The 14,003-nt window shown below is 37.2% G+C and overlaps 2 protein-coding genes across 3 annotated transcripts; both read left to right on the top strand.

Moving 5' to 3' along the window:
• Positions 1-5,443, top strand: LOC118435207 (synaptosomal-associated protein 25-like). Its single transcript, XM_035850783.1, has 7 exons — positions 1-748; positions 976-2,466; positions 2,605-2,646; positions 2,795-2,961; positions 3,297-3,413; positions 4,025-4,169; positions 4,661-5,443. Exons 2-7 carry the CDS (start codon positions 2,368-2,370, stop codon positions 4,727-4,729), a joined length of 639 nt encoding a protein of 212 aa, XP_035706676.1. The 5' UTR covers positions 1-748; positions 976-2,367; the 3' UTR covers positions 4,730-5,443.
• A 4,587-nt stretch (positions 5,444-10,030) lies between these two features.
• On the top strand, positions 10,031-13,653 carry LOC110848276 (calpain-A). 2 transcript variants are annotated; one of them, XM_035850782.1, is made up of 13 exons: positions 10,031-10,558; positions 10,655-10,727; positions 10,801-10,913; positions 10,988-11,315; positions 11,388-11,566; positions 11,643-11,813; positions 11,892-11,961; positions 12,047-12,170; positions 12,246-12,380; positions 12,449-12,539; positions 12,607-12,644; positions 12,712-12,854; positions 12,925-13,653. In XM_035850782.1, the coding sequence occupies exons 1-13, from the start codon at positions 10,469-10,471 to the stop codon at positions 13,011-13,013; spliced, it is 1,644 nt and encodes a 547-aa protein (XP_035706675.1). In that variant the 5' UTR covers positions 10,031-10,468; the 3' UTR covers positions 13,014-13,653. The 2 variants fall into 2 exon arrangements, with proteins under 2 accessions (XP_035706675.1, XP_021951141.2); XM_022095449.2 differs by having other exon boundaries at positions 10,039-10,558; positions 12,449-12,644.
• The last annotated feature ends 350 nt before the right edge of the window (positions 13,654-14,003 follow it).

Raw genomic sequence — 14,003 nt, 5'->3', positions numbered from 1 at the left:
TAGCTTGCGTTGCTTGTGCAAAACTTTCCCAGGGTCTGCTTTCTCTCCTACTTTCTTTCTGAATCTCTCTCTCTCTCTGCAGCATCCCAAAAGCTACCTCAGTCAGTTTCAGAGTGGAATTCCAACAGGAAAAAGCAGCCTCGAGCAGATTCCGAACCTCATCTCAGAGACCACTATTGCTTTACATCATTGTAAGTACGAGACAACAATCCGGGTTATTAACTCGAGAAGAAGAAGGAACAAGGAAAGCAGAAGAAAAAAATCATGCGAGTATATATAGACGAGTAAGCAGGCCACTCAACTTCCAGTTCAGTTGGAATACTTTAAGTAAATATGCAATCTTGATCTCAAATCTCGGTTCAATTGACAATTTGAGCTCGTAACATATATATTATTGTCGTTTGAAAAATTGAGACTTTGATTTGGAAACTTGACACGGAGTGATTTATTGTTATTAAATTGTGAAAATTGCGGTGGACGAATCAGAATTTGCTAGGAAGTCGAGTGGATTTGTGCAAACATAGCGGAACAATTACTAAGAGGAATACTTTCTCTTTGTTGTGGTGCTCCTCTTTGGAGGTTGAAGTGGTCACGAATGAATAATAGAAACACTTGAGATTAAAAACAAGCTCATGATACATATTGTGTGCTAAGAGGGCAAGTTTCTTCTTAAAAGGTGCGGTTTTTAGGGAAAATTATCTATTCTGGTACAGAATTGGTATGCCTGGGGAGAGGAATAACTTTTCAGGTGCTTATTTGTTTGCATTTCATTAAAATTCTGGGCTGGAAGGTCGTGTAATTTTTTGTGTGACTAAAAATAATTAAGTTTACATTACATAAAGAAGTAATTAGTTGAGAAAAGCATTTCTTCTTTTATCTTCGATCATGTCTGTCAATTTACAGTGGTTGTGGTCGTGGTGGTAGTGACGACGGTGGTGGTATATGACTTATCATATTTGTTTCATCTTATTTCAGACGTCAAGAATTCCAATTACAATTCGTATAAAAATCATCAGAATTTCGCCTCTCTTTCCGTCATCTGACTTACTTACTTTCACCGACTCGTATCATCGTGAGGATCTTGTGGCAACCCTTGCACTCCGACTCTTGCACCCTTGCTTTGCTACAGAATCATGAGGAGAAAATGAGACAAGCAGTGAATTCCGAGTGATAAGGTTTAATTTCACTCCTCTCGAGTGAAAGTGGATCGCAAAACGGAACGAAATCTGACACCAAAAGTTTTCTCTCTCCGATTCATTTCCTCTCCTCACATTGAGACATTGTTGATAAAGAATTTTATCTTTTTACGATATCGTAATTTCCGACGGTGTGGCATTGAAAACAACACATAGAAATATTTCCTAACGTATTTTCTTACCCTTCAAAAAAACAAACATTCTATGTACGTACGTACAAATGTATGTACGTACGTCATAAAAAATCCAAAAAATCAAGAAGCATCAATAATTTTGCAACAACCAAGACCTCCCTTTGGACACAGACGGGCAGGATTTTCCCTAAAAGTTGGAAATAATCTCGTCTTCTAACAAAGAGAGAAAAGCGAGGCTGAGTTACACAGTTACACACACACAAGTAGAGTCACGACCACTTGTGTACCATAAATATTTGATCATTTTTCCTCTTTCCTCATCCAACGATCCAGCCCACACCACGATACGACTTTGAGACTCATTTTATCCGTCAGTCGAGCTTTCCACTTCATGTCCAAATACATAGTCCATTTATTTATACACGGGCAGCAGCATTTCACCATCCGTCCCAGTCCGAGCTCAACATCCTGTGAAATCGAAATGAAGAAATGAAAGGGAAAGTGATCTTCTAATGGTATAATAAATACGTCTAAAAGCTTGCCCCCACAGGTACAGTTTCCTTCCTTCCTTCCCAGGAAATCCCGGTAGGTAGTCCTCAACAGTTTTAAAGAAGAACAAAAAAAGTCAACTTTCTTTCTCTTTCGACTTTCCTTTATTCGTTGGCATTCAAAACGAGCAAATATTCGTCACGAGGAGGGTGAGAAACTTGAGTGAAAGTTAACTTAACAAGGCAGGGAGGAAACCCGTGATGTGTTTTTAAAGTGTATGTGAATGACTCAAGGACGACGACTTTCTCTTGTTGTTGGGAAGAGGAAGATTAGGAAATTTAATAGATTTTGTGGTGGGGATTCTACAAAAGTTGTGTATTCAGTGGGATGACGTATGTATGTATGTACAAACATCTTTATTGGTAATCGTTTGAGGGGACTTTCTCCAAGTCAACTGTACTGAGTAATTAAACCCCAATAAATATTTGCATTTCGAGAGAAATAAAGAATCGGGAAGAGTAAATAGTAATAAAAAAAAGTTCAGTGAGATGAACGCACATCCTTCAGCCTCAAGCTCAAAGTCTAATGAATCAAAATCATCTGAACTTGAAGAGGTTCAAAAGAAAGTGGACGAGGTAACGGATGAGGTAAGTACATAAATCGTGGAATATTTAAGAAGACGAATAAAAATATTCTTCAATATGAAATTCTTAGAAGTGGAAATGTAAGGATTTTGATCATATTAATGCAGACTTGTATTTATTTCTGTCCTATTTTCGCTATAGTCGCTTCAAAGCACTCAAAGAATGGTGGAATACTGCGAACAGGTAATGACTTTAAATCCTCTCTGAAATTTCTCGGAATTGAATCTTTGATAGAGATTTAATTCAAATCCATCTTTTGCAAAAAAATCGTTCTAGCATTTTTAAAATTAGAAAAAATTTGCGAAATTAATTGCTGAATGAATGAAATTAGGCAAAGGAGGCCGGGATAAAAGTGATAGTGCAATTAGACAATCAAAAGGAACAACTGGATCGCATTCAGGATGGGATGACTATCATGCGTTCAACGCTGATTAGAGCTTCGGAGAATTTGCGAGGAATGGAAAAATGCTGTGGACTCTGCCCAAATCCGTTTAAAAAGTAAGTGAATTTTAGTACAAAAGTGACACCCACGCTGGTCTGGTCTACAGTCTTACGTAGTCTCATATCGATGTATGTACATATATTGGCAAGCTGTCCCTTGGAATTCTGGTGTCGTAACGTTGGTTCGAATTCAATTTTTGGTGAAAAACCCGGCAGAAAAGTTGTCCTTTTATTAAACACAATGGGAATTTGTCTCGTTTCAAGGTTCATTTAATCTCCTTTCGCCATTTCATTGTGGTCCTTGAATCACCACACCCTTGAATTTAGACTTCTGTACGTATACGTATATAGCACATACACACGTAAAACGAGTACAATGAATTGTGCAACAGGTCTCAAGTTGGGAACGACTCGAGTTTGTGGAGAGATGAAAGTCAGGGCCACGCAGCAGCTTCTTCCCGGAGGACAAAAGCTCAAAGATCTGCAACAAGTGCGGGATACATTGGAAGGTAAGTAAGCACATGACGCAAGGTTTCACTGGTTTTTAAAAGCATTGTTCTCTGTGTTGGGCAATCCAATTTTCCTCAAAGTCCGGACAATTTTTGATGTATACACTCCATCGAAAATTGGAAGGCAGTATTTCAACCTGGCTTTTATGATGGGTATGAAATATATGTAAATTATGCCATGTTGCGCAATATCCAATCTCATTGCATAATTTTGGCTGGTAAAATTCAAGTAATTAAAATACAAGTAAATTTTGAGAATTGGATGCCGTAGGACTCAAGAGAGAGAGTGATGATGCTTTTAGTGAAAGTGGTAAAAGTGAGAGTATAGCACTTTCGTTTATACTTCTCACCTTGAATATACACGTACTTGGAGACTATTTTACCTTTCGTGCATACGTACTCGTCGTACATATGTTGCATGCAAGGCGTCCCTTTTCACCAAAGTTTTTGAGGTGACAGGCGATTTGTCTCAAGCTTAACGATCCTATTTTACTTACGAAGTGCAGTGAGTTCTGCCTTTGTTTCACTTTACGACTCTTAAGTAGATAGATATGTGCCATGTACGATGTGCTACCAACTACCAACCACTAAAAGTTTTTTATTGCATCCAGATACACTAATGATGAGAGGGAGGAATTGATGGAGCAGAATATGGAAGTCGTCTCCACCGTGTTGTCAAACTTGAAAAACATGGCCATAGATATGGAGACGGAACTAGGCGTGCATAGCGAGCAAGTCAAACTAATTAATAATATGGTAAGAAGAAATAGTAAAGTTTTTACTGAATTTCATCACATTATGGAGAATAAAACTTTAGCCTAAAAACAAGACCAAAAACTTTATTGGGTTCAAATTCAAGACAAAAGGGAAAAAATAATAGTGCAACTTTTTATAGCGAAGTAAAAAAAAAGTTAGGGAAAAAGAGTCCAGAGTAAATTTAATCAGAGATTTTTTTACCAACTACTTTTTTGGTTGGCTCGTTGTTGGAAGTTACAACTTTTAAAATCTTATCAAGCTTGTCTAGCCAGCTAGCCGACGATCTATCTTTAGATTACTAATTAAATCATTGGACAGCACCTACTGGGAAGGTATACATTTCTCCTTTTGTGTACGTAAGTACAAGCCTCGTAGTTAGTTAGTCAGTTAATTACATGGGAAATGTCAAAATTAGCCAGGATCAAATTAGCACTCGAAAATGGTGATGGTGAAAGTGGGGTATTAATTAATTAACCTTTAATGAATGGCAGGCCGAGGCGAACAACCTCCGTGTCAACGACGCTACTCGTAGAACACACGACCTCACTAAAGATAACTGACAGGCGGATTCGACTAACTCGCTTAAATTGGACAAGTAGTGGTTTCGCGTGGGGGTCGTGGTCGTGGTGAAAGTTGATATATTGTATACGCTTTAGAAAATATAATAAAAATATATACTCGTCTATCACCGGAAATAGTACCACTGCATAGATTAATACGCAAGTGGGAATATAATGTATAATAGATTATACCCTCCTGAATATATCAGTATGTAAATTAGTGTATACATAAATTAATGGTTAGTTTTGAAGCAAGATTGAAACAAATCACTTCTTTACAGCACCGATGCAAATTTTCAATGCTATTTTTCTGAGAACCTGCAAATAGTAGTTTGTATGTACATATATATTTGCAAGGATAAACTGACCCCTCATTATTAAGGACGATTGTACCTGCATGGATTGAATACTTTGCCCATGAAGTTCTGTGTGCTACTTATATTAATCGAATTCTACCTGAACCATGGCCTCTTAATTGTTGCGTGGATTTTCATAGTTTTCTTTATTAAATAGCAACTACGAATGTAAAGTCTCAAAATATATACTTGCGTACCTTATTATACTTTAATAATTACTAAATAATATCAAAGTATGATTGTCTCCCTATAAAGAATAAAATGTGATTAAAGACAATCAGGATATTGGCCAGTATCATAAGAGAAGAAAATGTAGTAGCAATAACTTGTGAATTAATAATAAAGTGAATAACTTAAACTTTCCATTGTTCCATCGATCCATGAAAATTTCTTACGTAAACCGTCTGAATTTCGCGACGGAATGCAAGCTCCACCAAATATTGGCAAGATTTGATTTATTACTTCTTGTTTGCAGCTCAACTCCGCCACCCACGCCGTCTTTATTATAAAACCCAAGTAGTTTCGGCATTATGGGCAGAATGCCGTCTTCAATTTATATAATGCGATTTTCACCAAGCACAAATAATGCAGACTCGAGTAATTTTGTGGAGTGGTGCCGTCCTGTCGTACAAGGCTTAACAAACCGTGGCTTAAAGAATGTCATCAATTAATTCTGAGAATTCTTTACAAATTGTAAATCTCAGAAAATTCAATTCCAGACGACCTGCTTTCCTAGTAATGCATACACCCATTTTGCTGTATTCTGCCAAATCAACTAATCCTGACTTGATGGAATACATAGTTTTCCTCTCTAAAACCTCCTTCCTACGTAAAGATGTACTTCCAAGCCGTTCACTAATTGGGTCAGTGTCAGTGGGTTTTCAGATCAAGTAAATGTCAGGACTATCGCAAGACTTTGTGTTTTTGTTCCATGAATCAAAACTTATTATATCCGCCAACCCGAGCATGGTTCCTTAATTAATTTCCAAGTCATCCTTTGTGATGTGATCATAAAGGATTTATTAAGCGGAGTTGGTTGAATATTGTTTGTAATTTAGAGGACAGAATATTGGATCTGACGAAGAATGAAGGTGTAAAGTTCTGTTTGCTTTGTTCTCTCCAGGATTCGTATATGCCATGTAACACGAATTGTAATATGGTATCGGCTTAATTCCTTCCGTATTTGCTCTTAACTTGAACCGACAGATATTTAGCTGGCTGGCTAGCTGGATGGCAAGTAATTCCATCCTTCAACTTAAACCCGGATCAGAGAACAACCACATCGTTGGGTATTATTATCACCAATCTACAGCCTCCAACTTTCACTTGATGAAAGTCCAACTTATTGCGGTCACTAACCAACTTTATTCAATGCACTTATGTAATTCGGTAGCTTGCACTACACAAAATGAATCTTACTCGGATTGCATTTTGGTCGCAATTTTGCCTGGAATTTTCCATGTATAACGGTGACCTTTAAAGTTTATATGTTGGAGAATTGAACACTATTTGTTAGAACATGTGGATCCACTCATTAAAATTAATTTTGACAATAATAAATATGTCAATTTGACACGTGTTTACGTAACATATTGACGTTAGTTTAATACGCAATTGGCATATGTAGACTGGACATACATCGCACGGGTTTATCGGACTGGAGAAGTTGATGGTCCAACTTTGAAGTGAAGAAGAAAGCCTCAAGGAAAACTCGCTTTGAACAAGGCTGAAAAGTTTGCTCATCATTAGTGCAAATGGGAAAAGAAAGAGTACAAATACTTCATTCATTCAGGTGGTGTGTAATAATGAACAGGTTGTTGGATGGAGGCGGACATGACAGAAGTCGGGTCAATTAATTGAATTGTGCCATTCTAGACGGCCGAACACAGTGATTCGTGAAGCAGCAAAGAGTAGATTAGTCTCAGGGTGATTTTTTTTTGCCTGGGGTAATTTCCTGGTTAAAACTTTCTCCAACAGTAGTAAATACTGGATGAGTGACATGGTCTCAATTTTAAGACATCAAAGTTGATCAACCTCTGTAACTTTAGCGAATAGTAAAAAAACGAAAATGTTACTCAATTTTATCAAATGTTTTCAAAACTGTTTAGTTGCTTTCACTCTAATTGGGGACTCTTCAGATATTTATAATTCGTTTCACGGCGTGATTGACACTATCCGACAAAACGAAGCCGCGATCCCCACCTCGTTTACGGTGAACTTGATGAACAATTCGAGAGGAAATAAAAACCGAAATTCAGAAAAACTCACTAAATTCATCAGGCTACAAAATACTCTAAAATTTTTACAGTGTTCTTCACATTTTCTGATAGTCGATTTTCCATCAATTCAATTTCCCAAGAATATAAAGTTCTTAACGGACCTAATATACGACAAAATGTCACAAATTGTTTTCAGAGGAGAAAATCCAGCATATTTTATAATCACAATGCCCACTTCATTTTACTCGATTATTAAACATTCACCATTTCACGACATATTTCGACAGGTGAATTTAAACTCTAAAATTTTCGTGTTATTCATCAACCAAGATAAGTCTGCAGATATTCGAGTTATTTGTGTCGGGTGCTTATCTCGTAGTCAACAATTTCACCCTATTTCATTCGCCAACAATACGAACCACGCTAATCGCATAACTTTGGACAGGATTTGGTGGTACACAAATTCTAATCAAGAGCAAACCAAGATTCAAATAACTGGCCGATTGCTGGAGCGACATTTCTTCATTTATCTGGAGAACCTGGAATGCAGTGGATACATGAGAAACCTTTTCACCCCACCGGGTCCATGTGCTACCAAAATCCTCCTGGATAAGTACAACTTGACGGCAAGTGCCGTTTTCTTGGAGAGGAGATCCTTTCTCACCATGGGTTTAGTGAGTAAAGAAAGTGTGGAGGGTATCGGACAGAATCCTCTCTATCGGTACGAGTGGATTAATCATGCCGCCCTGTACCTTCCATTTAAATGGATTGTGGTCAATGACCCCAAGATTTTTAGCAGTTTTCCACTTACAAAACCATTCGATTCGTACACCTGGGTGGCTCTGATTCTCGTCTATTTGGCCCTGCTGACCACAATCATGGTAATGTCGGGGAACTCAGCTGGTGCCATTTCGAAACTAGGGCTTAATCTGTTTGGCGTCTGCATGGACCAAGGATCGGATTTTGTTGTGCCTTCACATCATTGCAGGACCCAAATATGTGTGAAAGTATTGTGGATTTTCTCAGTTCTCATCATCAGTAATTCCTACAAAGGGAAACTAGTCTCATTTTTGACAAATAAGCCAAATCCAATGGTTCCAGATAGGTTGGAAGGCTTGGTAAAGGATAACTTCCAGATTGTAACTTTTACCACAATCTTCACACCAAATGGTACATTTTCCGTGTTAAAACATGACATTCTAAAGGATTTGATGAACGGGAAGGCTGGTCGTGACTATCCTGCGTATTACCGTTAAGATCTGCATCGTTCCGTATTGTTTTCCAACGCTAATAATAATTCTTTAATATTGAAGCGAATTATAGACAAGGAACCGATCGAGTTTGACACCAAAAATATTACATTTGCGTCTCAATTTGTCTTGCTGTCACCAATCGAGGCGATTAACAATTGGGCATTTTACCTCTCGATTTTCACTAACCTTGTAGTCATCGATGGACAAGAAATCTCTGCCTTTTCCAGTCGACAAATGTGGCTCGTCCAGAGGAATTATTTTGCCGAGTATTTCAGTTCCTTGATAGCGAGGCTGGTCGCCTCTGGAATTTATGCCAAGTGGCAGAAAGACTATGATAAAAATAGGACATTTAGCGATGTGAAAGCAATTATGGGGGAAAACGGTGCTTCCTTATGGGATCGCTTGCCAAGCTTGTTCGCATCAATCTCCCTTCGAGATAAGAGCTTGTCGGGGAGAAGGGTTGACATGGATGAGGATAAAAGTAATGCTCCCAGTCCTTTGACCATTAAGGCTTTCATGTCTGGCGTTTATGGTTATGGAGTGTTGCTGGCTCTTTGTGTAATTCTGTTTTGCTTAGAGTGCAGTTTACTTATTATTACACGAGTCGAGAAGAATTTTTCTGAAGTGTAATTACGCTTTAATGATACGCATAAACATGGTTAGTACTTCTGTAATATCTAATGATTGATCTTTAATGAGGTAATGGGAGATTTATTTGGTCAATTACTGCATAACTTATTTATCCTGAGATATTTCTACGTTATGAAAATTAAGTGTATCATTTGATATAGAATTGTGATTACATAAATAATTCAGGAAAATGCAATGTCAAACATTTTTAGTCTATTCCACGAATTTGTTATCTTTAAAAGTAAATATTTACATGATTTTTTCGTGGTAGAATATTTCTATATTTCATCGTTTATTATTGACAAAAGGTCATCCATTTTTAATTTAGTTAAAGTGTATAAGATTCTACATGCGATTTTATTGGCTAGACTATTTAGTTGCTTTGAATGCATTCTGTCATGGTTTATAAATCAACTTGTAATGAATTGATATCTTTTGCTCTTAAATAAAAGATCATTTGACTCACTCACTCAGAAGTGGTGGTTCATTTATGGTTTGCCGAACAAAAAATGTCATATCAGCAGAAAATGCGTAATGTGAGCCCTTGTTTAAACGATTTTGTTATTTACAATTGTTCGATATTCTACTTACTTTCATATGCACAACGCTTTAACTTTAAAGAGAGTCAGGGATGGATAGATATCATTATTTGACTTAACTGATGGCTGAAGAACAAACAGATTAATAAAACTGACCAGGGTGAGACGGGTGGTGATATTTCATGAGTCATAAGATTATGGTCCCCTCGCTTCCTGAAGACGATGAAGGAGACATGCGAAGGATTAAAACCACGGATGTGCAGACATTCACAATTACGACCAATGCATGCATATCATTTTGTAGAAAATATTCTCTCAGCTTCTGTCTTACATGCGTGGTTAATTGGATTTAAAAACGTATTCCTCATGAAAGAGTCGACTATTTATGACGAGACTGGAGGAAGGTTAACGGTAATCGTATGTAACTTGAGACATTTTTTTATTACACTACATTTCCACGAAAGCATTTGAACAAAAGTAGACTTTGGATTTAGGTACATAATAACTTTTCAAAACTCATGTCCAACTTGACTTAGGATTAAAGTTCCAATTTCATGACCAGTAGTTTGAGGCTAGTAACTTGTCTCATCCTCAGCAAACTATAACTACCAGAAAATTATTATTTTTAAACCAAAGTGATAAAAATTATTATAAACAATTCGGATTTTATCGTGCCTACTTTTTTTGATACGCCTAATTGTGTCGTAATTCGGAGTCCGAATTTCGGACTATTCGAATCACAATGAGTCGCAGCCCATCTTTTGCCCCATGGATCAATCCAGGACTTTTCCTATCGTTTATCCTAACATCGTTGGTTGCATTTGTGGATATTGTAAGCAAAAATATATATCTGTATTTTATGCGATTAGCATTATCGTACATAAATATGCCAATAATTAATCATTGCAATTAATGATAAACCATTCAGACGCTTGGCATCATAACACTGTTCTTGTGCTACTACCCAATCTCTGAGTTTGACATGATTCTAGAAATGTTTGGTAAAAATTGTACTACATTTGCATATGATAATCTGCACGATGCAATTATGCAGTTTTTGACCTTTTAAATTAGACGAACTGAATTATAAAAACGACGTAGCCTGGTGGGGTGTCACGTCGATTCCACTCTTTGCAGCTTTGGGACTGATTAGTGGGTACAATCAGCTAATGGGTATCTGTCATAAGGTACTTTTTCCTTTCGCTTTCTCTTTCACAAACCCACTAATTTTCACACAAGTTTCGTAATTCTCAATATTTAGAAGAAGGATTCGTCTTCATTTTCTTGGAAAATCACAGTTTTCCTCTTGTTCTTTGTCAGCGAAGTTTTCGGATTTATTTTACCATTCAAATTAGTTGAGGACTACGAGAAGAAAGTTACCCTAATCTTGGGGTTACCAAAAGAGGGGAACGGAAAATACATCGTTTTCAACCTATTGCTCGTAAACACGGTCACGATCGGACTCTTTGTGTACCAAGTAGTCTCTTTCGCCGTCGTGTTTAATCATAGTCGATTAATGGCGAAAAAGTTGTTGGAGGAACTGAGGAAGGAAGGTCTCCATAAGAATGTCAACAAGGATGTTGAAATGGGTGCAGTTATTTTTGTCAAAATTATTGCATTAGGTTTTCATAAGTAGTGAGAGTAAATTGACGTTCTTAAAGGCACCCTGGACTCGAAGGCCACTTTAGGGCAAAGTCCAGTTGTCGAATCCACGTATCCACAACTGGATCAATTAATGGAGGACTTGCCACCACGATACTTGTACCCGTTAGTGCCAGAAGATTTGGAAAATAGCAGCGTTATCCCAACACCATCCATGGCTTTATTCTTGAGTAAACAGGTTGGTATCAAATCAATATTAACAAATCATTATAGGTAAATACGCATCTCTGGCATTCATAAATTTACATATCTAGGGACATGTTGGGATACAAAAAATAGGGAAGGCTGAAGCTGAAATTAGTAAATTTGTCCAAATGAAAGGGGCTCAATTAGCTAAAGGGAAATTATTTGAAGATCCTGACTTCCCAGCCAACAAAGTTTCATTGGGAAGATGGGAAGACCAAGTCGAGTGGAAGCGTCCTCATGTAAGGCGTCACACATATGTACACGAAGTTAAATTATTCTTTATCAAGACGTTCAAATGAGACTAAACTGAACATTAGGAAATTAATAGCCAAGCGAAATTCTTTTCGGATGGTGTTACCCGGTTTGATGTAAAGCAAGGGAAGCTTGGTCAGTTAATATTTAAATACTTAAGCTCAACTCATTTGCATTAAATACTTTAGACGCAATCACTCACTGACATTTTTCTTATTAGGCGACTGTTGGTTTCTGGCTGCATTGGCAAATCTAACACTGAATGACACCTTATTTGCTAAAGTGGTTCCGTTTGACAACGAATGGTTCGGGGGTAATGCTTACGCTGGAGTGTGTTATTTCAAGTAAGGATAATATTCGATATGTTCGGATTTAATGCGTATGAGACTACTTAATAAATCTTGTTTTGGATTTCACAGTCTCTTTAAGGATGGGAAATGGCGACAGGTTATCATTGACGATAGGTTACCGACCAGGAACGGGAAACTGATTTATATGAGCTCTTCCGATCCGACAGAATTCTGGAGTGCTCTTATCGAGAAAGGGATGGCTAAGTAATCAAGGATTTGCTTTCTACTTACATAATTATACTATTTTTCCTGTATGTAAAATTTCTATGCAGACTTTACGGATCGTATGGCAAATTGGACGGAAATGATGGCATCGGACCCGCCATGGTCAACTTGACTGGAGGAACTGTCGAACGCCATCACGTTAGAGATTTTAAAGGAAACAAACTTATCAAACTCTTCGGACTGATTTCGGTGACTCTTTCCGCAGGAAAAATGGTTGGCTGCTGTTGCTCCATACCGGGAAGGGTAAGGATTATGCAAAGTAATTTTTACTGTTTGCTATATGAAATTAGATTTCACATCGATTTTTTAGTCACGTGGGATTATCGGGGGACATGCTTATTCCATTACAAAAGTTCAGAAAATCAAATTTAGAAACGGGAAGGAAACTCCGTGCATTCGGATTCGGAATCCGTGGGGAAGTGCGACTGAATGGGAAGGAGAATTTTCTGACAAGTACGTATTCATAGTTCTATTTTAATCTTGCATTACTTTTGAACCAATTTAAAAAAAAAATTGTATGCAGACACCCAGTTTGGAATCTTGTGGACAAAAAGATGGAGAAGGAACTCAAACTGCGATTTGAGGATGATGGAGAATTTTGGTTCCCGTTGAAGGAAGTGATAACATATTTTTCGCATGTTGAAATCTGCCATATTGGTACTTATGCTAATTGAGTTTTTGAAAGTCTCACTTTATTGATTTTGTTTACAATATGTAATCTCTTTTACTTATAATGATGTTGGCAAAGCTATTCATTTCATTTCATACAAATCTGTAAGCGTTAGTGTTTTCTGTTAGAATTTATGGGGAATTTATTCGTTATGCATGGCGTCTGTACATTTGACTACCTTTTTATAGTATCTAAGTACATAAGTAGTCCTTTGATAATAATATCTGTGATGTAGTATCTCATTAAAACTGGATTCAGTCATGTTGCGTAGCTGAGAAGAACACAGATTCAATATTTACCTAACCCAATTCGCAGTAATTATCAAAATAAAAATATCTAAATAAGTCTTGTACGTCTTTCAATCAAATAAATGAAAAATATCGTAAGAGAAAACTAGAAAGTGTTTTTTCTCAAAAATACATAAAAAGTTCCAAAATGTATATGCAAAAAACAACCGTAAAGTAATTGAAACCAAAAAGTTTCGCTCAGCTCCTTAATAATGATAAGATATGATCGGAAGTGTTATTCCAAATTATTATTGACAAATAAATACAACTTGAGACTAGAAAGCAACATAAATAATTATTGATTATTATTGTCACATTCTAACATCATCACAATTTTCTTTTCGCCTTTCACTCTCCTCGCGAAGGGAAAGCATGCAATTATCGCCTAATTAGAACAAAGAAGGCAAAAGAAAGCTGCCACAAAATCCTGCCATAAGAAGTTGGTTCCTATGTACCTTCTTCATCCCATAAGTCCTACACCCGAATATAAGAGGAGATCAATAATTGCCCAACTCGGTAGCAGGTTCGCAATGTGTATTCTGTGAGAGAGCTAGTGTTACAGAAGTAATGGAGTAACCCGACTACGACTTCTCCGAAATTCGGTCCTCCCAATAATATTCATGCCCTGCTGACTACTTTCATCCC

The sequence above is a fragment of the Folsomia candida genome, unplaced genomic scaffold, assembly GCF_002217175.1.
Source record: "Folsomia candida strain VU population unplaced genomic scaffold, ASM221717v1 Fcan01_Sc004, whole genome shotgun sequence".
Classification (NCBI taxonomy): Eukaryota; Metazoa; Arthropoda; class Collembola; order Entomobryomorpha; family Isotomidae; genus Folsomia; species Folsomia candida.
This window is presented reverse-complemented; position numbering and strand designations above follow the sequence as displayed.

Bases quoted from the DNA above. Each gene is read 5' to 3' on its own strand.
- LOC118435207 (XM_035850783.1), top strand. From the start codon at position 2,368: ATGAACGCACATCCTTCAGCCTCAAGCTCAAAGTCTAATGAATCAAAA. The intron at 2,962-3,296 runs GTAAGTGAATTT...ATTGTGCAACAG, and splicing joins TGCCCAAATCCGTTTAAAAA to GTCTCAAGTTGGGAACGACT. The intron at 4,170-4,660 runs GTAAGAAGAAAT...AATGAATGGCAG, and splicing joins TCAAACTAATTAATAATATG to GCCGAGGCGAACAACCTCCG.
- LOC110848276 (XM_022095449.2), top strand. From the start codon at position 10,469: ATGAGTCGCAGCCCATCTTTTGCCCCATGGATCAATCCAGGACTTTTC. The intron at 10,559-10,654 runs GTAAGCAAAAAT...TAAACCATTCAG, and splicing joins TGGTTGCATTTGTGGATATT to ACGCTTGGCATCATAACACT. The intron at 10,728-10,800 runs GTAAAAATTGTA...CTTTTAAATTAG, and splicing joins CATGATTCTAGAAATGTTTG to ACGAACTGAATTATAAAAAC.